At 39.9% G+C, this 24,754-nt stretch overlaps 4 protein-coding genes, 1 long non-coding RNA gene and 1 pseudogene across 7 annotated transcripts in view; 2 read left to right on the top strand and 4 right to left on the bottom strand.

The window, feature by feature from the left end:
* The first annotated feature begins 4,698 nt into the window (after positions 1–4,698).
* On the top strand, positions 4,699–7,189 carry LOC148732251 (uncharacterized; annotated as a pseudogene). The gene is made up of 3 exons (XR_016000322.1): positions 4,699–4,767; positions 5,768–6,399; positions 6,848–7,189. The product of XR_016000322.1 is annotated as an uncharacterized LOC148732251 (transcript).
* On the bottom strand, positions 7,089–10,130 carry LOC148732250 (G2/M phase-specific E3 ubiquitin-protein ligase-like). Its single transcript, XM_088757448.1, has 5 exons — positions 9,899–10,130; positions 9,130–9,722; positions 8,817–9,000; positions 8,521–8,727; positions 7,089–8,381 (listed from the first exon to the last, which is right to left on the bottom strand). Exons 2-5 carry the CDS (start codon positions 9,508–9,510, stop codon positions 8,152–8,154), a joined length of 1,002 nt encoding a protein of 333 aa, XP_088613574.1. The 5' UTR covers positions 9,511–9,722; positions 9,899–10,130; the 3' UTR covers positions 7,089–8,151.
* Positions 10,131–11,553: 1,423 nt separating this feature from the next.
* The window catches only part of LOC148732246 (uncharacterized), a 34,506-nt gene continuing 21,305 nt past the window's right edge, over positions 11,554–24,754 (top strand). Inside the window, exons 1-2 of one of the 2 annotated variants that reach the window (XM_088757447.1) lie at positions 11,554–11,892; positions 12,221–12,318. The gene's annotated coding sequence lies outside the window, so the exon portion shown is untranslated. Of the gene's footprint in view, positions 12,319–24,754 lie in introns of both variants that reach the window. The other variant, XM_088757446.1, reaches the window with a different exon arrangement.
* LOC148732249 (uncharacterized) lies at positions 14,912–17,678 on the bottom strand. Its single transcript, XR_016000176.1, has 2 exons — positions 17,353–17,678; positions 14,912–16,502 (listed from the first exon to the last, which is right to left on the bottom strand). It is a non-coding gene; the product is annotated as an uncharacterized LOC148732249 (long non-coding RNA).
* On the bottom strand, positions 22,066–23,710 carry LOC148732248 (uncharacterized). The gene is made up of 2 exons (XM_088757823.1): positions 23,127–23,710; positions 22,066–22,693 (listed from the first exon to the last, which is right to left on the bottom strand). The coding sequence occupies exons 1-2, from the start codon at positions 23,708–23,710 to the stop codon at positions 22,066–22,068; spliced, it is 1,212 nt and encodes a 403-aa protein (XP_088613949.1).
* On the bottom strand, positions 23,767–24,282 carry LOC148732247 (uncharacterized). The gene has a single exon (XM_088757822.1). The coding sequence runs from the start codon at positions 24,280–24,282 to the stop codon at positions 23,767–23,769; it is 516 nt and encodes a 171-aa protein (XP_088613948.1).

Below are 24,754 nucleotides of genomic sequence, written 5' to 3'. Positions count from 1 at the left end.
ATCTCTATGCCACGATCAAAACCACTGAGTTAGTGGCCTCACAAACAGTTCGAACATTTGTGTGTTTGAATTGGGAATGTAGAAAAGTATCAAATTATTATTCTAAACTCCGATTGACATCCTCGAAGACCATTCTCGTCTAAAGGCATTGCACACACTCGCTAAAGTGTACCTTTCTAAACCTCATACTGACAAGAAACAACATACTCCGAAAACGTAGGTTTATTTTGATGATAAGAAAAAAAGAATCAACTCAGTTTAGCGCGCAGACGTGGGACTTTTCGATAGCCTCTAACACTTTATCCTAATTAAAACATACAAACAGTTACACAGTTTGTATGGGTAACCTGTGGACTAACTCACCCACAGTGGTAAACCAAATGGGCCGAACAAGTCACCTTTCCCGAGACGCTTTGCGCCAACATATCGCACGTGTTGCATAATCCAGAGATGAAGGTGTTTTCTTCAAGCAGATGTAGAGAGGATAGAATCATTGCAAAGGCGGGCCTCGAAAACTATAGTTAAGTTTAAATGTAGCAGTGCATCCACCGATCAACTTAAATTTCAAAGTTTAGAGGAGCGCCTAACACCCATATAAGTTCAGTGAAGTGTTTAAATAACAGAGAACAACAATTTTTAAAGAATTAGCAGTTTAAATTCAATAAGGGAATCATGTCAAGAACAACAAGAAGAAGCCATTTTATATACTTACGTGCATTAGGAACTGAGACCGCCAAGAAACTTTTATTAAAATGGCTCAATAGTTTAAAATAATTTTTTAGAAAATAAGAATTTGTTTTATAATTCTAAATCGTAGTTCATGACGTCATTACGAAGTCTCTGTATATATATATATACGAAGTCTCTGTATATATATATATATGTATATATATATATGTATATATATCTCTATATAAGTCTCTGTATATATCGCAAGTCGTTAAAGAAACTCTCAGGCCAACAAAGGTGCACCGCGCCAGGAGGATCAATAAAGATTCGCAGTCCCAACCTCACAGCCAACACGAACGTAGAAAGTTTAAATAATTACGCGGATGGACAACTTCTGACGTAAACATATAAAAAATTTTAATAAAAAACGTTTCGGTCAGAGACCTTCTTCAGTTATTTACAACTTTTGAAATAAAAAAAGAGCATTAAATAGGATTGAAACGCTAATGATTACATAATTACAGATAACGACTAATGAACTGGTGCTAATAAACAAAAAACCTAATTACAAAGAAAGCAATGGAAAAAATACAAGGAACAAACCCCCAAAACTAAAAGATAAGAATACTAAATATGTTAATATAAGTGGCGTAACCAATTGCAAAGAAGCAATGCGGCGAGCGTTAAAAAAGGGAAGGCCCACTTTTTACTACAACTGTATACCGTAAGAAAATACCAAAACAAGGCTTTTGGAGTCCGAAAGGGCAAATTAGCAACAAAATCCCTAGAGGGGCCCTTAAATGATACTAATCATAATAAGATCCCTTGGCAGGGCCTCTGAGTCCAATCCACACCTAAAAGGCCGACAAAATCCAAGAAAGGGGCAATTGAAAGATCAATTGGCAGCGCCTAATTTAAGATGGAAAATTAATTATAGCAAATTCTATTTTTTGAATGAAATTCCTTTCTTTTATTCAAACCATGGGGTGCCAAAGAGAACAACTGAGCACTCCAATAAGCCTCTTTTGTGATTAACAGCCTATCGATCTCTGCAGAGCCACTAGGGGCCTGTACCTGATCAATGCATTGGAACGAAAAATCGCCCAGGGTGTGGTATCGATACTTCACAAGTTGTTTTGTTTGTGAGCATAGTAGATTTGTAGTCGGTGGTAGTCGGACTTTAAAGTGAGATTTAGAAATCACAAATCTACTATCTACTATTATGCTCACAAACAAAACAACTTGTGAAGTAGCGATACACTTCAACAAAAACCCACACACCCTGGACGATTTTTCGTTCCAATGCATTGATCAGGTACAGTAAGACCCTCATCAAATTTACAAAACTAATGAAAACCTTATCTAAATTGTAAACAACTATTAAACCATGCACAATTCAATCCTAATTAAAGGCTAAATTAAAAAGGTGAGTCTTTAGTAAAATTTTAAATTTACTAAAATCAGTCTCGCTACGCACTTTATAAGGAAGACTGTTCCAAAGTTTAGGTGCTACACACATATAAGCACGATCACCTAATGTTTTCTTTGTTATTGCATTTGGTGCTTGCCGCATGAGACCATAATTACTAGATCTTAAGTTGTATGGTCCATTCTGCTGCAACTTAGGTGAGGCGTGAGCAGACCAGTGGTCAGTGCGCTGGACTCTGGGCTAAACGGCCCGGGTTCAAGTCCTGGCTGGGGCTTAACGTTAAGTCCTTAAGCAAGACACTTCACTCACATTGTTTCGTCTTCTCGGATAGGACGTAAAGCCGGAGGTCCCGTCTCTTAAAGGGTAAGGGGTAAGAGACGTTAATTTCCCACGCACGAGATTACTGTGTGCTGGATGTCCTCCCCTGGGGTGGGTTGGGTGGGAAAACAGCAGGTCCACATCAGCTTATACAGTTGCCAATAAATTCAACCTGCTTGAACAAATAAACATGATGATGATGATGATGATGAACTTAACAAGATCTTGTAAATAGATTGGACCATGTCCATTTATTGCTTTGAAAGTGATCATGATAAATTTGAACTGTATTCTAAACTGAACAGGTAATCAATGCAGTTCTCGTAGAACTGGTGTGATGTGACACATCTTTGGGATATTAAAAATAATCCTTGCTGCCGAACTTTAAAGGCGTTGGAGCTTAGATAATCCTCTAGCTGGTAAACTATATAAAATACTATTACAGTAATCTATCCGTCCGATTACTAAAGCATGTATCAATGTTTGTGATGCCTTCTCATCTAAGTATTTCCTAATGCGTCGTACATTCGTCAGATGATAATAGGCAGCTTTGCAAGTATTGTTAACATTGATCTTCAGATCAAGATTACTGTCTATCCATGTGCCAAGGTTCTTTGCTGATTTCACTTGGAAAACCTTAGAGTCACCAACACAAAGGGAGATCCCAGCAACCTTTGCCAACTGTTGTCTTGTTCCAATTAATATAAATTCGGTTTTGTCGTCATTTGATTTGAGTTTATCATGAAGCATCCAGGTTCTTAAGTCGCGAATACAAAGTTCCATTGCATTAACAGCATCAAGAGCATTCACTGCAAAATCAGGTTTAAACGCTAGATATAACTGCGTGTCATCAGCATACGTGTGGACATGTGGCAAGTGATCGTTTATAATATTAAATAGTTTACTTACATATAGTGTGAACAGTAATGGCCCCAAGCACGACCCTTGAGGAACGCCATGTATTAATTGAAATTTGCCACAAACTTTACCATCAAGTGAAACGCGCTGAGATCGGTCAGATAGGTATGACCTAAACCAACGCAGTGCAGTATCCCTTATCCCAAAACTGTTACTTAAGCGAGATAAAAGGACCGAGTGCTCCACCGTATCAAAGGCGGCACTGAGGTCAAGAAGCACCAGCAATATCACGTGTTGGCGATCCATAGCCATAAGGATGTCGTTGTGTATTTTAAGCAATGCAGTCTCGGTGCTGTCACCTCTTCTGTATGCTGACTGAAGCTTCGGGTAGAGATTATGAGTGGTCAGATGGATATGAACCTGATCAAATACCGCGCGCTCAGTAAGTTTTGAGACATATTGTAAATTACTGACCGGACAAAGATTGCCAAAGTCGTTTATCCCGGCTTTCTTTTGTCGTGGGTCAACCAATGCCTCTTTCCATAACTTCGGAAAGTGTCCTGCTAATAACGATGAATTAATCATTTGAGTGATAACCAGTAAGAGTTGCTCAATAGATGCTAAAACAAGCTTTGTTGGCATTGGATCGAGAGAACACGATTTCTTAGATTATTTTTGGATAAGTTTCAGCACATCACTCTGGGACAACGGCTGGAACTTGGAAAATAAATGTGTTTCACCCACAGAAGGATCATTCGGCCTTGACTCAGTGATTGAACTAGCCTTGGCATCTATCTGATCACTCATCTTAACTATCTTGTGCAAGAAAAATTTTCCAATTTCATTTACAAGTAGAGACTTGTCCTCGGAATGGGAAAATAGTGGTGTGTCATTATATCTCAAAAGTTTCGTAGATGCGCGACACAATCTACCTTGATCACTGCTGTTCTCATCAACAAACTCTATATAGTACTGGTGTTTAGCTTTGTTTAGAAGGTAAGTTACATGATTCCTATTTTTTTTGAAAGTCAGGAAATCTACGACTTGTTTAGTCTTTCTCCATTTCCGTGCAGCCTTTCTGCTTAGAAGTTTAGCCTGATGTATTTCATCATCATGCCATGCTACTTTAGGTCTTGATACTGACAACAGTCTTTGTCTTGAGTGGAGCATGCGAATCCAGGAGATGGGAAAGCATCTTGTTGTAGGTTTCCGCAAGATTATCAAGATCAGTGGCACTAAGGATATCCACATTAGAGATGTGGGAAATATTTCTGCATAATGACGATTCAGCCAGCTCATTCACAAGTGTAGAGACATCAACCGATTTGACTTTTCTGTAGGTAATTCTTTTTTGCATTGAGTCGAGGCTTATAAGATAATAATTTGTAGAGAACGGAGCCGTGGTCAGAAAAGAAACGATCAACATGAGGTTTTTCCATTATGATGTTGTCAGCTGTACGCGTGATAATAAGATCAAGAGTATGTCCGTGAATGTGGGTAGGGTCATTGACATGCTGTTGTATTTTGATGATAAGAAAAAAATAATCAACTCAGTTTAGCGCGCAGACGTGGGACTTTTCGATAGCCTCTAACATTTTATCCTAATTAAAACATACAAACAATTACACAGTTTGTATGGGTAACCTGTGGGCTAACTCACCCACAGTGGTAAACCAAATGGGCCGAACAAGTCACCTTTCCCGAGACGCTTTGCGCCAAAATACCGCAGGTGTTGCATAATTCAGAGTGAAGGTGTTTTGTTCAAGCAGATGTAGAGAGGTTAGAATCATTGCAAAGGCGGGCGTCGAAAACTATAGTTAAGTTTAAATGTAGCAGTGCATCCACTCATCAAATTAAGTTTCAAAGTTTAGAGGAGCGCCTAACACCATATTATAAGTTCAGTGTAGAAGTGTTTAAATACAGAGTACCACAATTTTTAAAGAATTAGCACTTTAAATTCAATAAGGGAGTCATGTCAAGAACAACAAGAAGCCATTTTATATACTTACGTGCATTAGGAACTGAGACCGCCAAGAAAAACTTTTATTAAAATGGCTCAATAGTATATAACAATTTTTTTAGAAAATAAGAATTTGTTTTATAATTTTAAATCGACGTCATTACGAAGTCTCTGTACTTATATTTACTATATTTTAAGAATTCCGGTTTTTTTTATTAATTATAGGGCTCTTAATGATAACAATATATCATGTAATCTGAAGGGATTATCCAGTTTAAATAAAGGTCTTCATTCATTCATTCCTTCAGGTAGTAATTTTGAACGAGATTAACAAATTTAAATACAGGTAATACAATAGCTTTCTGTCGTCTTTCAACGCATAAAGAAAATGTGAGACCCCAAACAGTCCAGTTCATGAAGTAACTTGAGATCAGTGCTCACTTAATGCCCACGTACATTCACACAAACAGAATCATGGTAATAATGGTAACAAGGAGTGGCTTATTTAGGGACAGTAGTTGACATGTTGTGAGAACACTTGCAAGTCGCTCTGTGATTTGAATCACCCATATGCATTGTACAGTGGTCTTTCTTTTTTAATAACTGGGATCATCTTCTTCATTAGGTGGAGAATAGTTATTCATGGGGGAATTGACGGCTACTCTCGCATGATAGTTTACCTGAAAGCTAGCAGTAACAATAGAGCTTCCACTGTTTTAAAGGGTTTCCTTGATGCTGTTGAGGAGTTTGGCCTTCCCTCAAGAGTCAGAAGCGATAAAGGTGGAGAAAATGTTGACATTGCTAAGTGCATGTTAGATCACCCACTTCGTGGTCCTGACAGAGGTAGTCACATAACAGGGAGGAGCATGCACAACCAGAGGATAGAGCGCCTTTGGCGGGATGTTTACTTTGGCTGTACACATTTATTTTATTCATTGTTTTATGCAATGGAAGATGCTGGTATACTAGACCTTTCAAGTGAAGCTCATCTATATGCACTTCATTACATTTATTTGCCAAGGCTCAACAGACATCTGAGTGAATTTGTTAATGCCCATGCAAGAGCTCCAATCAGCACAGAGCATAACAAATCCCTGAACAATTGTGGATTTCTGGTCTGAATGTCTGGAACTCAAATCAAGTGGTAGCTGTGGAACAGTCAATGGTGTGTGTATTATAGTTAAGGGGTGCAGTTTTATATCATTATTGGTCTTATATTTTCACTATCACCTGCCCAATTTCCTCCCCCCCCCCCCTTCCTTCCAAAATATAGCTGTTGAACAAAGTAATAATGAGATCATTCTTCTTTTTCTGCCTTATATGTCTCCTTGTGTTTGAACACAGTTCATGGCCATAGGTTATGATACAGTCAGTTTTCCCATTTCTGGCCAGTGCCCAAATCTGGACAGTTGAATTTTAAGAACTTTTATTTCTGTAAAAAGAAACTAGCTTCTATATTCTATGTTTAATATTAATGGTAGCTCTTCTAGATTTAGGAATGGTCTCAAAAACAGAAAACTGATGCAGATGTACAAGAAATCAACATGAGCTGTTTAGCCAACAATCATGTACTGTAGCACTCTTGAAACATTGTCTTTCTACTTTAAATTTAGCCCAGAGAGGACCTAGCCCTTTATGGAGTAGACTGGGATGGTCCTACCCCATCTTCATTGTGGCATGGACAGCATGATTCTGTTGAGCCTACTGAAGTGCCAGCTGTGCCAGCCAATGTTATTGATTCAGAGCGTCTTCAGGTCCTCAATCAAACTGTTGATCCTCTACAGGACTCCGATGAGCATGGTGTTGATTTATATGTGAATGCCCTTCACTGCATTCTTAATCAATAATAATAAATTGAAACCAAACAGTTCTTTTTAATGTTTCATTTGGACCTAGTGAAATTTCAACATATGGATAACAATTAACATGAGAAATAAAGTTGTGGTGTTACTTGATTACAGCATGATGAAGCTGGTGAACTATCAACTTAGGGTGCATTACTTTGGGGTGATCTGAAAAAGGATCATTCATCCAAGATAACTTAGATCACTTTGCATCAAAAGAACCGATGAATCCACTCTGGGAAAGGATTTCTTTGTTCCTTTGATGTGCTGTGATCCAAGTGATCTTGGATGAATGATCTCTTTTTGGATAATCCCAAGGGGACGCACCCTTAGGGTCCTGATTACTAATTACAGCAGACAATATTATCTACCAGCAATTACCTGTAGTTATCAACGCTATTACATACCAAGGCTAAAAAAACAAAGGGCACTTAAGTGCCAATGATTGAGGTATCAACTGTCTTCATTCATGACACAACTTAGGACTTGAAATGTAAAGATAACAGGCAAACAAACTTTAAATCTTATCTACTAAAGGAAGGAGGCCTTCGTGAAGTTGTCTACAACTTGGCTTTGAATGGCTCTAGCTTTGAAAAGAAAGTCTAGATCAAACAGAACCTTAAGTTAAAACAGAAACCCCATATTTCATTGCCATGGTAACTGATTAAAAAAAAATAGTTAAATGATCATATGGTGAATCTTTAAGTAGTAAGTTTGTGATCAAATTTTTGGAGCCATTTCCCTAAAAAAAAAAAAGCATCTTTAATGATAGACTGGTACAATCATCCTTGGGGAACTTGGGCATATAGTCATAAACCGCGGATTGAGTGAAGAAGGAAAGACCCCTTAGGTAAGTTGTCTGTACTGACTGGTTCAGAGTCCATTGTCAAACAGTGCTCTCTGATTGACCTCATCAGGATCTAAGTAAAATGAGGCCTATCATAGATGACTTGCCCATGACACATTTCCTTTATCTCCTTTGTTCGAGGTCTCGTGCCCTGAGATGCTGTCCTTGGGTTGGCAGACAACCCTAGCTCGCATTCTTAGTTTAGACCCGAAGTCCTGTAGTCAACCTAACTGAAGCTAAAGCCTTTTGACCCAAACTTTAGTGCTATATCCATATTAGCCTTAAACTTTTCATAAGATGCATGTTTTGTTGGTAGTATAATGGTTCTAAAGCAGGTCTCAGATAATGGGAGGTCATGTGCTCCACCATCTAACTTTGCTTTCAGGTCACCATCTGGTAAAGCCAGTACTGGAGCGCCAGACCAGAAAGACATCAAATCTGTCATCTGAACATTGCCTAGAAAAGAAGAAATTTGAAAAGTCAAATACTCTTTGCGGTGTAATAAATGCCATGATATACTCATCTAACAAAAATGTCCATCTGTAGGAAAGTAGACAGGTTAGCCCACTGCCCTTGTATGCCTTCTAGACCTTACCATGATCTCTGAGATCCATTTCATCTATGTATGCCAAGAAATACACCGCTGCTTTTTCATTTGGTTGGCTTTCTTCTTTCCCTTCAAATACAAGTGATTCTTTCACGTCTTTGGCAGTGATTTTCCTATTGCTCTCAACTGGAAATACTACTTCGATAGCAGCAGGGCATATCTTTAGGAATGCATGAAGAGATACTTCTTCCATACCTAGACCAAAGGTGAAGGACAAAGCAAAACATGTTTTGAAATAGCAAATAGCTTAAAAAAGAGACAAAATGGATGCATGTGCAGAGTACCTGACTTTATGTCTTCAAGCTGAAGGCGACGCCTATCAATGACATTGTAGAGCATAAGCCCTTCAGCAACAAGATGGGTGTTGTTGGGTAACAGGTCTGGATCAAGCCCAGCCTCAAACATATAAGGCTGTTTGGCCTCTCTCAAGCTATGATTAGGCTGCTCTTTTGCCTCCAACGCCTCCAGCTGTAGAACAAAATAAAAAGTGGGGCCTGATATTAATTTTGACCACATTAGTACTAGACAACAAGCAATTTCGTGGCATCTCATTTAAATCATATTTTTGTTTTTGTTTTTTTTTTGCTTTAAACTTACTTCTGTGACCAGGCTTCTCAGATCAGTGTCAGGGATATCTTCAAAGGTAAGGGGGTGTGGTTCTTTATTATCTGGTGCATGTGATAAGAAATGTTTGATGGCTGGAGAAAGCCCAGTTAGGCCAGGTCCACCCTGTAACACAGAATGTCCAATAATTCGCCCCACTGCTTTGAAGGATCCTGTCAACCTTAATGCACTGTCATGAACTGGAATGCGATGGTCAGGTTCACCTTCAAAGAATGTAATAGGTTTGCCTGCACTGCTGGATGGCAACCCTTCTTCAGCAACTTTGATTGCCAGTGTCAGAAATTCTCGGACTGGGCCCTCCCCAACAGCATCTTCTCCATCAAATCGCACTCTTGGAGTTGCACTCATGACCATTTTGGGGTTTTTGTACAACCCAAAAATCTCTCTCCTGAGATCTTTTTCTCCGTCTAGTCAACTCACTCTAAACAACTGAGATGGCTTGTTACTGTCACCGTGTTAATTCCTATAATGCATTAAGGCAGCTGCAGGTGAACTGGGGACATCTGGACCATACACTGATTCTAACAAATCCTCATCACTGTCAATTGAGATCGTTTCTGGGATCCCTGAAAAAAATAAAACAAAAAAAGAAGAGAGGTTTTTTTGTTGATATAGACTGCCATGGCGCCACTTGATTGAACACCAGCATTCCTGTGGGTGGTTTTATATGGTAGGCAGGAAGTTGGAGGTACATGTAGGGTTAAAGTTAATGTTTAAAGTTGCTCATAATATAATTCCTCACCCAAAAGTCTCTGTGCTGCTTCATCAACACTCCCTCCTGAGGCATTGAGGGCCAGTTGTATTTCTGAAGAGCTGGCACTTGGGCAAATTTCATGCAATAACACAGATGCCCTGCTACCAATGGATTTAATTGAGGGCAGGCCAGAGTGATCAACAGAAGACCCACATGCCCCACTACTACTGGATGTACTTGGGAGTTGGGCTAGTGTGACTGTATATGCTTCACCAGACATCTTACTAGTATTAAAAGTTAATAAAGTTAATTAAGCAGTTAAGAGCCCAGGCATATTAGGGCTTTTAGGAAGAGAGGGGAGAGAGGTCAAAAATCACATTTTGAATATATGGGCTTGTATATACTCCACAACAATGAGATTCTTAATATTTCAACACCTAAATATGGATGATGTTACATAGTTACACGACTCACAGAGAATAAACAAAAAACCCTAAATGCATTCACTGGCCAAGTTGGATAATATCGCACAGTTGAGTTCCATATGAATCTGTTTGGAATACTAAAGAAATTGGGAGATGAACATATTTTTATTATCAAAGCCTACCTTTGTTCTTGGTTACCACAGGATTCCAGATGCTCCTTTATATCGAAATATGTTTCCAAACCTTGCAATGTATACATTGCACTTGACAGGCCATCTGAAGATAATATGAACAAATCAAAAATAACAATATAAACTGGACTTGGAAGTGGTATTTAGAAAATAATCCAGTGCCATCAAATCACTCTCTCCCCCGGTCCCCCCATACTCCTATGTATAAGCCAAGCACAAGCCGGGTTTTTAGTTATATGAAAATTATACCTCTTCCTTCCCCATAACATGTTCAACCCAAAGATATACCCTTGCCCCATCCACCACTGAAGAAGCTTGGGCATCCTTACTATTGTAAATTTTGCTTTCGTCATTTTGATTTAAAAAAAATATATATATATGGGATATGATATTTATTTTTATGGCAAAAGGAAATGTTTCATAAAGAAGCCGCCCCTCGCCTGTTACATAGTCATCGATCGCCCCCGTATGTAAATCTGGAAAACACCGCTTTGTTATCGGCCCCCCAAAAAAGTCATTAATAATCAGGAGAAAAGTGAATTTTTTTTTGTGAATAAGACCTACCTCCTGGCCCTGCCCTCCTGTTTTTTCACTACTAAGTGATCTCTGTAAGGGTCGAATATATAATACAGCTTGGCCTACACCGGCGTCATCGCGTAAGAATTTGACATCGTAACCTCGGGGAGGCGGTGCGATAACCATCAACTTTTTTGGTGCTGGTCCACTTCTTAAAAACTCATATCCACCGGCGTCCTTAAGCTTTGGATAGGACTCCAACAGTTTATTATTAAATTGAACAGGATCATCATCCCTGTTGAAAACAACCCTCTTCCTTCCAAGCCCATTTTCTTGTAGGTCGAATTTGTTAGCCCGTGAAGGAATTTCGTTTGTGTCTTTGTCAGCGAGACACATAAATTCGTGTGTCCATGTCTCTCGAGGAGGAATCCATGAGGATCTACCACTTTCATTTCTTTGCCGTTTGGCAGGGGGAGGCCGCGAGGTGGACATTGGTGAGTTATATGGTGCAAACAGTGATCGAAAATTGGCTACAGAACGCATTCCCATTCCGCCTTCAGACGCCCCGCCTTGGTTTGTACTTGGTCTGCTTGCTCCGCTTGGTTCCACTATCGCAGTAGTTGCTTGTTGGTTGTTAGTAGGGTTAGGAGAGGGTAGCGACTCTGCTCTTCTTAGGAGTTCCACTACTTCACAATATCTTTCATCCGCCATTTTGATCTCTGTCTGTTTCTGGCGGGAAACTCAGTAACCAAGCCTAGTATGGCCCAAGTGTGAGACTGGATACGAGACACCGGGGAACGGGATTTGCAACACCGAATTTATAGATCACAATTTGCATGCAGACAGAATTTGTTCCTCACAGTTGAGTGCACAAAACCGAATTTGTAGACAACAATTTGAAGTGTGCAAGGTAAATGACAAAAGACAAGCGTTCAGAATTTGATAACAGAATTGGAATTGAGCACCGAATTTGTACGTCACAATTTAGAGCACAAAACCGAATTTGTGGGCAACAATATGAAGTTCGCACATGAAATGAAAATGGAATCTAAAGATTAACACCGAATTTGCACGTCACAATTTGGGGCATAAAACCGAATTTGTGGACAACAATTTGAAGTTCGCAAATGAAACGACAGTGGCATTTAAAGATTAATTTTGAAGGGGATCACACGCCATAGGCTGCATCGAAGAAAGTCTCGCTTTTTGTATTGTAATATTGTATTTTTGTCCACCAGAAAGTTCACTGACAGAATTTCAGCTTTGCATTCGTATACTCTCGAAGAAGGCTCCATCACGAGCTTACCATTGAGGCGACGCAACTAAGATTCGAAACGTAAGTACATAACAAGGATAACTTCAATTTTAAACACATTAACTTGCTCAAATGATAGTTATAAGAGAGCAACTACCAGAAGGTTTAGGGCTATGTCTGCAGTACTTAGGTTTCCGACCGTTTTTAGGAACCAGAACGATACATTGTAAACTGAAGAGCGAGAAGGTTTTTTCATTGCTCGCTAGCTATCCGCAAGGTCTTTGAAAATGGGGACTTCAAGCTAACCACGACGAGAAAGGCAGTGACGAAGTGTCAGCGATAGCTCAGCACGTACATTTTGATAAAACTTTGAACATTTCTTAGCTACCCTCTGCCAAACAAAGTGAAATCACCAACATTTACATGGTCTTGGAACGAAAACTCCTACAGCAAGTTATTCATGTTAAAATTATCTCACGTACGTTATGCTGGAGTTGAGATGTGACGCCGTAAGGAACGTTAAACACATCCACGTCATCCAGCCATTCGCAAAATTCTGAGTATAACTTTCAATTCATTTTAAATCGATGTCTTCTTCGCTGTTGTCGTCCTGACTGCTTTAAGTCCCTAGTAACAGCAATCAACATCCCAGTATCGCCCCGCTGAGTGTTCGATCTCGTGAGCCACAACGTGAGCAAACCTTGCTGAAATTTACATCTCGGATATTGACGACGTATTTTATGGAACCTCCCAACCTTCTCTCTACGAATGAAGACGCCTGCGAGTTTTCTCCCGTTAATCATTCTGCTGTGTTTTGGATACCGCAAATTTGCCGAGATTATAGCTTTCCTCGGTTCTCTCTCGGGTTCTGTTTATTCTTCGACATTTTCTCGGCATAAACAGACCACATCTTCGTTGGGAATACTACATTCGCATTGTTGCGATGTTTTTCAGTTGTATACTCCAGCATGTCAGCGAATAACATCCCAACGCATCTAGTTGCGGCGGAATCTCATATTCCGCCGATTGCGTTCATTTTTTTGCTAAAGCCTCTCTGCGTGTGGCGAAACGAACGTTTATTTCCATGTGGTTTCTAAATAAATGGAGAGATCATTAGGCCTTGACGCCGAATCCAGAAGTAACTTTAGCTCGTTGCAAAAGCTGAATTCCATGATATGTCTAAGAGGATTAGAAGGTTGAAGGAATGAAATCCGGCAAGAAAATTACGAAGAATGCGATGAAAATGTAAGTAAGGGCCCACCAGATTTCATCAACAGCTTTTTCCGCATGGAATGAGTTCAATTGTCTTTGTAAATCATGCGTGATTGTAAAAATTCTTGATCCGATCATGGTGTTTCAAATACATCTCGGAATGGAAGAGACCTTGTTGGATCTTACATCACAATCTTATGTTAACGTTATTGTTACGCCGTTACCTTGATTGAAATCCCTTCCATGTATAACTCGCCGTATAACCAGGTGAGATATTACAAAAGTAAGGGATAATGCCGATTTATTATTCGTACTCCAGAGAACCAGTTAAACAGATTTTCTCGCATCGCCCAAGCGAAGTTATGAAAAAAAAATGGCGGACAATTTGAAAATATTTCCGACGACGAAGAGTCGGAATGGCTGGCAAATATAGTTTCAAGTTTAATAGATGAATCGAACGAAGGAAAACAGTTAGACAACCAGGAAATTTCTTCATTTATTATTCAAGAAAATTGACACGTCAACACGACAGCGCGCCAATTCCTTTCCGCTTCGCATACTTCTGTCACGCACTCCCGTGAAGAAATGAAATATCCGCGAAATTCGTCCGCACTGAAATAACAGTTTGGAGTGTTGGATAATAAATAACTTATTAGACGTTTTGTTGTGTGGTATAGCTGAGTATTTTTACTCGTTATTTGTATTTTGGCTCACTCTACGGGCTCGTCAAAATACGGTACAACTCGTAAAAATACTCAGTGCTACTACACAAAAAAACGTGTAATGAGATATATATATATATATTTTCTAATAAGGTGAAGATAACTTGTAGCGTTTGCGGCGACCAAAATCTAAGCCTTTTTTACAGTTCCCGGCGCCATAGTGGGGACCTTAAGCATCGATGACTTTGGGTGTCACGGACGTTCGATCGTTTGCAGGAGGGGGAACCTGGGAACGACGTTGTCGCCAACAGAGTTCGTGACATGACTGCGTCAAGCAAAACAATTACGCTAATTTACAGACGTTGTCGGTCGACCGTGAAAATGTAAACACATCCTTGGCGTGCTCTCGATCTTGACGATGTCCAGTTTAAAGGAAGCTCGAGAAATGTTTTCTCTAGCATGGAGTCATCATTTTATTTCCGAAGAAGAATTTTTGTTATTGTATGACGCTAGTTTCTCTAAAAATCCATCATTTCCTCACGCCGACTACGATCGTGTTGATCTCGATTCTATGGACGAAGCAGAGTGTTTTCAGGAGTTTCGAGTAAGAAAAATGGACATTGTTAGACTTGCTGATGCCCTTGGATTATCTGCGAGTCTGTGCTGCCACCAACGAATTAAGGCCAACCGCCTAGAGGGACTGTTGCTTAAAAGATTTGCATACCCATGTCGTTTGGGTGACATGATCCACAGATTTGGACGAAAGTAATTGCTAATAACAGGACAGACAAATAAAAAACTAATATCAATTTGCTTTTTATGTACTTACAAGTTTTTAAAAATAACATGATAACTGTGGGGACTCTGGTTGTCTAATCACTTAATCTTCTGTACCAAAATAAAAATAAGGGCTTGTGTTATAAATGCTCATTACACTGTATGGCAAAGTTCATAGAGTTTTTAATCAAAATCTTGTTTCAAAGTAATGTGCCCAGTTTTATATTATAGCAAGTCATGTAAATTTTAAAGTTCTATACATGGCATTAATTTCTCATCAGTAATATACCTTTTGAGGATAAGTAATTACAATGTATATGCTGGTGTGAATAAATTGTGTCATCAACAAATTATATAAAATGTAATACAGAAAGCAAGAAGACATCACAAGGAATAAAAAATATGTTAAGCATACAAAATATGTAAGCAGTCAATTTCATCACACTAACAGACTCCAACTGAAGTAGATGGTGATTCTTTTGATCAATGAAGTTAATATGTACCGGTCTGTTGCTTTGGTTGGGGCCGATACAATCATAGTTTAAAAAAAATGTTTTAAAAGAGTAGCTCAAAAGATATCCAACAATATTACAAAAAATAAAGGCATGAAATATATGTTTCATGGTATAATATTGTAAATCTTCAAATAAGTGGTGTCCAGGGTACTTATTCAAATTTTGAGTTAAAACAGTAGGGTGCTTATTCAAGAGGGATCCTTTTCAGTTCACTTTAAACATGTTCACAAGCTGAATTGAAAGCAAGTATTAATGTTCAAATCTGGGCCAGGGAAGGGGGCAGGGTGCTTATTTCAAATTTTCGTGGATAGGAGAGTGCTCTTCTTTTTTCAATTTTTCTTTTCTAATATTGGCATAAGCATTTTATACTGCTGTTGTTGCTGTTGAGCCATGTAGGTTTGCATTTGTAGCAACTGCTGCTGTTGTTGTTACTGCAACTGTTGTTGTTGCTGCTGCTGCTGTTGTAACAGCAGTTGCATCAGGCTGTTATGCTGCTAGTCAAGCAATTGCTGCCTCTCAGTCTTTTTCTCCAACTGCACAGATCTTATTTCTATATCTCTCTCTTTTAGCCTGTTGTCTTCAGTTGCCTGCTCCCTCAAATAGGCCACTATTGCAGTTCCATTGGATTGCCTCTTTTGGCCTTGTTTTGATTTTCACCATCCCCATCTGAAAGTGACTATTTCTTTGTTTCACTCAATGACTCCATGGCTTTGAGCCTGATATCTTTAGCTTGCTCTTGTTCTTTCTGTTATTTCTCTCTTGTGTTTTCATCCTCCTCGTCTCTTGACTGATCACAGGCCTCAGCTCTCTCTATGATTTCTTTGAGTAGTCTGTCCAACTTGGTTGGCTCGGGACTGATGCCACTGGCTTTTAACTATTGTGAAGTCTTTTATTTTTTAATTTTTCCACCAGGACCATATAATGATCTCTTACAGACCTCTTGTTAACTTTAAACTCTGCTCTTTTGTTGAGAATGTTGGCAATTTTCTCCCATGCCTGTGCTCTGCCCACAGTCTTCTCTTTAGCCCTGTATGGCTCAGCCTGCAAGACTTCATGGCACAGGAGAATGTCTTTCTGTTCACTCCATTCCATTTTACCACTGTTTTAAACAATGCAAGAAATTTCAGCCTTTAAAAGATAACTTATACAAGTATCCAGTTAGCTTACATGAACATCATGCCCAGTTGATCTGATATGATTAAAAAATGCAGTGTTAAACTTCTCTGTAGCATATGTAAATCTAAGTCCCCCCAATTATACATTACTTCCAGTTTTCGAGCGTACACCCTATTTTTGGTAAAAATTTATATTTTTCATTCCCAAGCTGAAAATCCTTCGTTTCCCAGCGATTTTAGGCTAATTTAAATGTTCTATACAGAGGATAGTAGTACGTCAGTAAAGTAATTAATATGAATTCTACCAGTCAGCCAACAAATGGCTGACTGGTAGACAGAATTCAAGACAGTTGGAAACTGTCTTGAATTCTCCCAACCAACCTCGTGTTTAGATGAGGCTATATAAACACGGAAAAAGTGCTCTATTACTTAAGCTTAAATAATATGCTTTACGTGTAAGAGTAAGTTTAATAGCTGCAACACACATTTTATTTTCAAACCAGTTTGGGCGGTATCACGGCTACCTATATTCTTTAATTTCCGTCAATCTCAGATAGTCCTTTCAGAAAGATTGCTAGAGAAAAAAGTGTGTACATTCGTATAGCTAGATGTCGCACTTTGAGCCGGGCCGGACAAAAAAGATAAACAAAATAGGAACTGCCGACTGCTTGTTGCACAAAACTAACGGACGACTTTTGATATTTATCTGTTGTAGTGAAGTTAACTTTAACCTAAGGTTAAGAATTTTTTTCTCAAAGTACGCATTACGCTAAGCTACTTGTAGGACTTCAGAGATTTTCGTCCAAAACAAAATTAAGCTGCATGACAACTAACCTCGAGGATCTGCTTCGACCAGCGTAATTTCCTCCTTCACCGGAAACTTGCAAGCTTGACATGACTACAAGTACAACAGCCGAGAAAATTTAATGTGGTTATCGGAGTGAATGACATCAAATCATCTTCGAAGTACGGCAATTTTAATCTCAAATCCACCTGTATTTCTACGTTTTCTCCAGGACGTCAAACTAAGTGATCCTGCGTTGTCGACGTGACCTTTCATCACGGACGGACGGTGTATCCATAGCAACGGCTAACGACAGCTGAAAAATCACTTCCGGCGAACGTCCGTGACACCCAAAGTCATCGATGCTTAAGGTCCCTATTGAATGTGTAACCGCGCAAACATGATAGCGAGGCTTGTGTTGAGTCGCGTTGCGAGTTCTAGAGAGAGTTTAGTGAAATGTGGTGGTGCTCTGTCCTTTTCATCGAGATATTTCGACAATGAACGATACTTTCCCTACACAGGATATTCCTCCTTCTTTTTCTTCAAAAAAAAAGGAAGACACTGTGCCACTTTTTGGTTGTGCTAATAGCTATTATGACACAGCAGGCAATCCAACAGGTCTGCATTTCTTCTCGTCTCCGAATGACGTCCAGCAGTGAATCAGATGGTGCAATCTCCTGAAGCGCCAGCATGGAAAGGACGGATTCTTCATCACAAAATCAAATTTTTTGTGCTCAGAACGTTTCAAAAAAGAAGACATGAGAAAAAACGTGGGCAGGTCGCTGGAACTTGGTGAAAGGTTTATAATGTTTGTACGGTTGTTTTGTTGCTTGGATACCGAAAGAAAATGCTGCTTTGATTTTCGGTATTGAAGTGTTTATGCTGGGACTTTTTTCTCCTTATTAAAAAGGTGACATTTATATTTCTTTGTGCACTGTGGTCTTATACGATATTTGTGAACTGAATGTAAAATTATAAAATTGTAATGTAAAATTAAAATGTAAAATTATAAATTTATAAAATGATGAGTTTAATTATTATATATACGGGCCGAACCATCTCGATTTAACTGGTCAATACCGAAAAAACTATGGAAAATGCCTGCTAGAAGGGTTCCAGTATCAACTGTCACAACTCAAGGAGAGTCATTTGAAGTTGAACAGGAATGACTTCACCAAGAAGTGAAAGCACCTGTGTCAACTGTCAATGCTGCTTCACCTTCACCAGCTCAAATTTAATGCTCAAATGGATTTAGGTGTAATCTTTCCTTACATTAAGAAATGTTAATATTAATGTTGTTAGCACTCAGGGAAAAAAGATGATGCTGGGCTTGTGAAATCAAGATAAGTACCATTGTACATTGTGTAAATAAGGGAAGTGATTGGCATGACAATAAACTGCGAGTTAAACTATGTCTTTATGAGAAGGAGCTTCAAAATTCTATTATCCAAACATGACATTTCGAAGAGGCCATTGACAGTAATTAACATTATTATTCACAGAAAAAAAAATAAACAGTTCTGTACAGTCTAACACAATCCTAGTTGTTGCATATTGAGCAAACTCTTGCAGCATATTCTTGTGAATGAGTTCTTGTGCTGGAAATGGGAAAGGTTCTTTTAGTTCCACATAGAGGAGATTAATCCATGTAATGCAGATTCTGGACACCAGGTTTGTGCTGATCCCAAATCTATCAGCAAGATCTTGTACAAATAACCCAGCCTTTAGTCGTATCAGCAAAAATTCATCCAAGAGTGACAGTTTCTTGAAGGCCCCAGCTTATTTCTGTTATCATCTGATTAGTATGGCTGACTCTCTTTCGACAATTTCTCTCCTTTCCAGTACTGCATACGTGCCAGCATTGGTTCAATAGAACTATAGAAGCTTATGAGTGCTCCATAGTTTGGGAATCCAGTATAAAATAGAACCGCAGACTCATCATCACTAATTTTGTCAATTGAAAACTGGCACGCCAATAAAATATCCCTCTCATTTTCAACTTCACTTAGTTTTTCTTTCAAGTCAGCTAATTGTACTTACAGTAGCTCCATTTCCCGTTGCAGCTTATGGACATCTGATTGTTACAAGGCTGGAGAAGATGAAGCAGCATTGACAGTTGACACAGCTGCTTCAACTTCTTGGTGAAATAATTCCTGTTCAACTTCAAATGACTCTTCTTGAGTTGTCACAGTTGCTACTGGGACCTTTAAGCAGGCATTTTCCATGGTTTTTCCAGTACTAACTAGTTAAATCGAGATGGTTCTGCCCATACATATAACAATACAACTCATCATTTTATAAATTTTTAATTTTACATTTTAATTTTACATTATAATTTTACATTCAGTTCACAGATATCGTATAAGACCACAGTGCAAAAAGAAATATAAATGTCAATACCGAAAATCAAAGCAGCATTTTCTTCCGGTATCCAAGCAACAAAACAACCGTACAAACATTATAGACCTTTCACCAATTTCCAGCGACCTGCCCACGTTTTTTTCGCATGTCTTCTGTTTTGAAATGTTCTGAGCTAAAAAAAGTTGATTTTGAGATGAAGAATCCGTCCTTTCCATGCTGGCGCTTCAGGAGATTGCACCATCTGATTCGCTGCTGGACGTCATTCGGAAACAAGAAGAAATGCAGACCTGTTGGATTGCCTGCTGTGTCATAATAGCTATTATTAAAAACTAGATAATTGGATAATGCAATTCAAGACTTTTTAATTGGCTTAGCCATTATGGTATATCAGCCAATATACCATAATCTACAAATATGGTAAGCGTACGTGTCAGCTTAAAATTAAAAGGGAGCTAAAAATATAATAAAATTTAATAATTTAATTCAACGTTTTTATTAAAACAATTATTCCACTCGCGCTTGTTGGATATGAGATGATTATAGCCAACTCGGCGCTACGCGCCTCTTTGGCTATCTTTCATCTCATATCCAACGCGCGCTCGTGGAATAATTGTTAATTAGCACAACCAAAAAGCGGCAGTGTGTTCCTCTTCTTTTCGAAGAAGAAGGAGGAATATCCTGCGTAGGGAAAGTATCGTTCATTGTCAAAATATCCCGATGAAAAGGACAGAGCACCACCACATTTCACTAAACTCTCTCTAGAACTCGCAACGCGACTCAACACTAACTTCGCTATCATGTTTGCGCGGTTACACATCCAATATGGCGCCGGGAACTGTAAAAAGGGCTAGTTCAAGGGCGTGTCGCTCCAAAACGCGGTTAACGAGGTGTTGAGGATTTTACTGATCGAAATGACAAACCAAGGTTGACTGTTTGCACGAATCTTTATTCTTGAAAGGCAATCGACCACTGTAGCGGCCGCCTTTACTGATTAATAAAAGGACGCGAGAAAACTGTAGTGATGCAACCACAAGTCTAACAAAATCAGGCTGGTCCGTTTATTTAAGGCTTGATAGATGATCACTTGATAAACACGAACTAAAGATTAACAACAGTTCGATCGAAATTCAACCATACTGACCGTCAAAGACTGTTAGGTTCCAACACAAAACACGAGCGTGTTCCTCCTTTAATTCTAGCTACATAAAGATTTTTATCACGGTCCTAAAGCGGTTCAGAGTCCACGTGCGAATCCAAAATACGCGTATAAAGAGATCACGTGACAACAAAAACAACAACAACAACAGCAACAACTTTATTACCCCATAATTTAGGAATTACAGTCATTTGTAAAAACTGATTTGATAAGCTTGACGTAACAAAACTAAAGCTGAGAAGGCGTTACATGGCTTCCCCATACATTGTAAGAGGTATGAAATTACAATGAGCAACAAAACAAAATTTAAGTGTTCTAAGATTCAAAAGTTTCGTTCAGATAAGGCTCCCTGACGGGGTCGTACTCCGGCCAAAGTGTTTTGCGCTTCTTTATTCGCTTGGTCGATAAATCAGGATGAGCTTGTGTATATGCCTTTCAAAAAGCTTTCTGGTACCAGATTGAGTAACAAGCAGACGGACTTTTCGGACCAGACCATCATCGCTGGGAAAAACTTCTGTAATCTTTGCAAGTGGCCACCGGTTTCTGGGAGAAATTTCGTCACGGATGAGGACAATATCACCAGCTTGACTGTTGGGTTTGGTTTCATTCCATTTCTGGCGTTTTTGTAGCAGCAAGCAATACTCTCGTTGCCAGCGACGCCAAAACTGATCCGACAGGTACTGTATCCTGCGCCACCGCTTTCCTGAATATAGATCGGGACTCGAAAAGTTGCCGGGGGTGGTAATACGACTTTAGCCTTAAGAGTAAGCAGATGGCTCGGTGTGATTGGTTCAGGCCCGTCTGGATCTGATAAACTGTTGATCGTAAGTGGACGACTGTTTTCGATGTTTTCTGCTTCAATGAACAGAGTTCGTAGAGCTTCGTCATCTAATTGCTGAGCGTGGTCTTGCGAAAGACTTATGAGAACTGCACGTACGGTGCGAATAAGTCTCTCCCATACGCCGCCCACATGGGAGGCAGATGGTACATTCATATTGAATTCGATCAGATCACGATCTTTTGTAAGGAGAAAATTCTTAATCGAATCTGTATTGATTTCTCTCAAAGCAGCACTAAGCTCGTTTTTGCCTCCCACAAAATTTGTTCCTCTGTCGCATCTCAGTTCCCGAACTTTGCCTCTTCGATTGACGAATCGTCTAAGAGCGTTGATAAATGAATCTGTTTCCATTGTGTTTAACGTTTCCAAATGGATAGCTCGAGATGATAATCATGTGAAGATTATACCCTAACGCTTTAGCTCTTTTCGACCTTCCTTAACATACCAAGGGCCGAAGACGTCCATGCCGGTATACGAAAAAGGTGGGGCAGGAGTAATCCGCTCTTCAGGTAAGTTTGCCCTCGTTTGGATTTGGGCAGATCCCCGCAACTTGCGGTAAAAAATACACTTCTGAAGTGTATTATAGGCGATAGAAGAACGACCATCGATTATCCAGTAACCGCTTTGGCGAAGAGCATTGTGAGTCATTCCTCGGCCCTGGTGGTGTTGAACTTTGCTGTGGTAGTGTCTGATAAGGAGCTCTGTGATATGACTCTTTTTCGGGATGATAATTGGATGTTTGACTTCAAAGGCTAAGGTGGCTTTCTTGAGTCTACCACCTTCTCTTAGTATCCCTTTATGGTCTAAAAAGGGGTCGAGTCTGAAAAGTGAGCATGTCTGTTTCAACTTTTCATTTCTGATGTGGGCGCTGTTGCGGTCTTGGAACATGTGATCATTCTCACTGAGCTTTTGGACAACCAGGATCTCTTTGACGAAGTGACGTAACTGCAATGACTTCAAGATAACTTCTTCGGCTAAAAGCATTTCTTCCACCACTGGTGGGCCAGCAACTGGGCGCTTATTGTACTGCTTGTAACTTCATGGTTAACGATGAGAGTTGTCACTTTGCTTTTCTTTACTTCGGGATCCTCAGGATTTAAAATAGGAACGGGGTCATGGTTCACCACTGACACATGATTCCTCCAGAAGAAGTCGGGACCTTTGAACCACAGTTTATTTTCTGCGAGTTGTTTGGCAGTAATGCCTCTTGAGGCAATATCAGCAGGATTGTCGGAGCCGGAGACATGAAGCCATTGTGTCGGATCCGACTTGTCGTGGATTTGTTGCATGCGGTTTGAGACATACGTGTAATAGCGTCTTGCTTCGTTGCGTATATAACCCAAAACGACGGAGGAGTCAGAATGAAACACCTTCACTACGTAAATGTAATCAATTCTCTGCTAAGCATTGACACCACGTTGACTGAAACCACGGCTGCTGTGAGTTCACGACGCGGAATAGAAATTTACTTTAGCGGAGCCACTCTGCTCTTTCCCATAAGTAGGCTGACATGTACTTGGTTCGCGTTGTTTACGAGGCGCAAGTAGGTAACTTGGCCTAAACCTACATCACTGGCGTCAGAGAAACTATGTAGCTGTGTGCTAACCGGTTCACCAAAATCGCGGGGTTTGACACGTCTTGGTAACTTGATATTCTCTAAGAGGTGTAATTCTGATCTCCATTTTTCCCATCGTGAATAAACGTGGTCCGGTATAGGATCGTCCCAATCGACGCCGTCTCGACACAGTTCTTGGAGCAACTGTTTTCCCAGTAAGATCACTGGAGCCACAATGCCCAATGGATCGTACACTGAATTTACGGTTGACAAAATCCCTCGACGAGTGAGGGGCTTGTCTTTAAGCTGGATACAGAAAGCAATAGTGTCAGACTCTATGCACCAATAGGTACCTAGCGAGCGTAGGACGAGTAGAACGTCGTGCCGGAGATCTAGATCCTTGAGGTCTTTCGAGCGATCTTCGACTGGTAAGGCCTCCAACACTGTTTTACTGTTACTGGCGAACTTATGTAAGCGCAGATTGGCGGATGCACACATGGCTTGACTTTTCTTGATAACCTTGACGGCGTTTTGAGGTGTGTGTCGAATGACTTTCAACCATCGTCTACGTAGAATTCATCTAGTAGGAAGTTCGCCGCATAGGGACCAAACTGTTGTCGACCAGCTTCAGCTGTCATTCTCAGACCAAAGTTGGCAACGCCTAGCGAAGAGACAGCCGCAAATAAGTGGACATTCATGTGACAGTCGATGATTTGGCCGTCCAGGTTGTTATCTCTGAACCACAAGAACCTCAAGTAGTCTTTGTGTTCGGGGTTTACGTGGAAGCTATGGAACATCTTTTCGAAGTCGCATGTTACTGTTATCTCTTCTTTCCGAAATCGATAGAGTACGCCGATTAGTGCGTTTATCATATCTGGTCCTTGTAGGAGGAGTTTATTGAGAGACTGGTTATTGAAGACAACACTGCAATCGAAAACCATGCGAATCTGATCAGGTTTCTTTGGCTGATATATATCAAAATGTGGGAGATACCAGACTTTGCCTGCCTCGGTCTTGAGTTCCTCTAATGGGACGGGACTGGCGTGTTTCTTGTCGAAGAGGTTTTGCATAAACTCGGTGTAATGACTCTCTAGTTCTCTATTTCTTAAGAACTTTCTCTTGATTCCTAGCAGTCTCTTCAAACACTAGTCACGATTATTTGGCAGGGTTACAGTATCCGTTTTGAAGGGTAAGGGCATCTCCCAGTTTCCCAATTCGTTTTAATGTAAAATTAGCGGTGAGGATTTGATGAAAGCGTTTGTTTTCTACGGATTCGCCTCTCTCAGTGCCTTGAATGTTTCGAGCATGATAGAGTTCGCTGTAATCCAATTGCATCATCTCTCTTACTTGCTGAGGAGAAGTAACGTCTTTGAGGTACTGTCTCGTGGCGAAGGACACTACGGAGTCTGCTTTGCACCTGTTACTGGTTGGTATGGTGAAAACATTCCGAGGATACTCACTTTGCACTGTGATGCGGTTAACTGAAAGACAGTCTAACCTTTCCTTTTCTTTGTCAACACAAACAGGACCAATGATGGTCCA

This window comes from Stylophora pistillata, chromosome 4 (genome assembly GCF_964205215.1).
Source record: "Stylophora pistillata chromosome 4, jaStyPist1.2, whole genome shotgun sequence".
Lineage (NCBI taxonomy): Eukaryota > Metazoa > Cnidaria > Anthozoa > Scleractinia > Pocilloporidae > Stylophora > Stylophora pistillata.
Note: the sequence above shows the minus strand (reverse complement) of the source record. Positions and strands in the feature narration are given on the sequence as shown.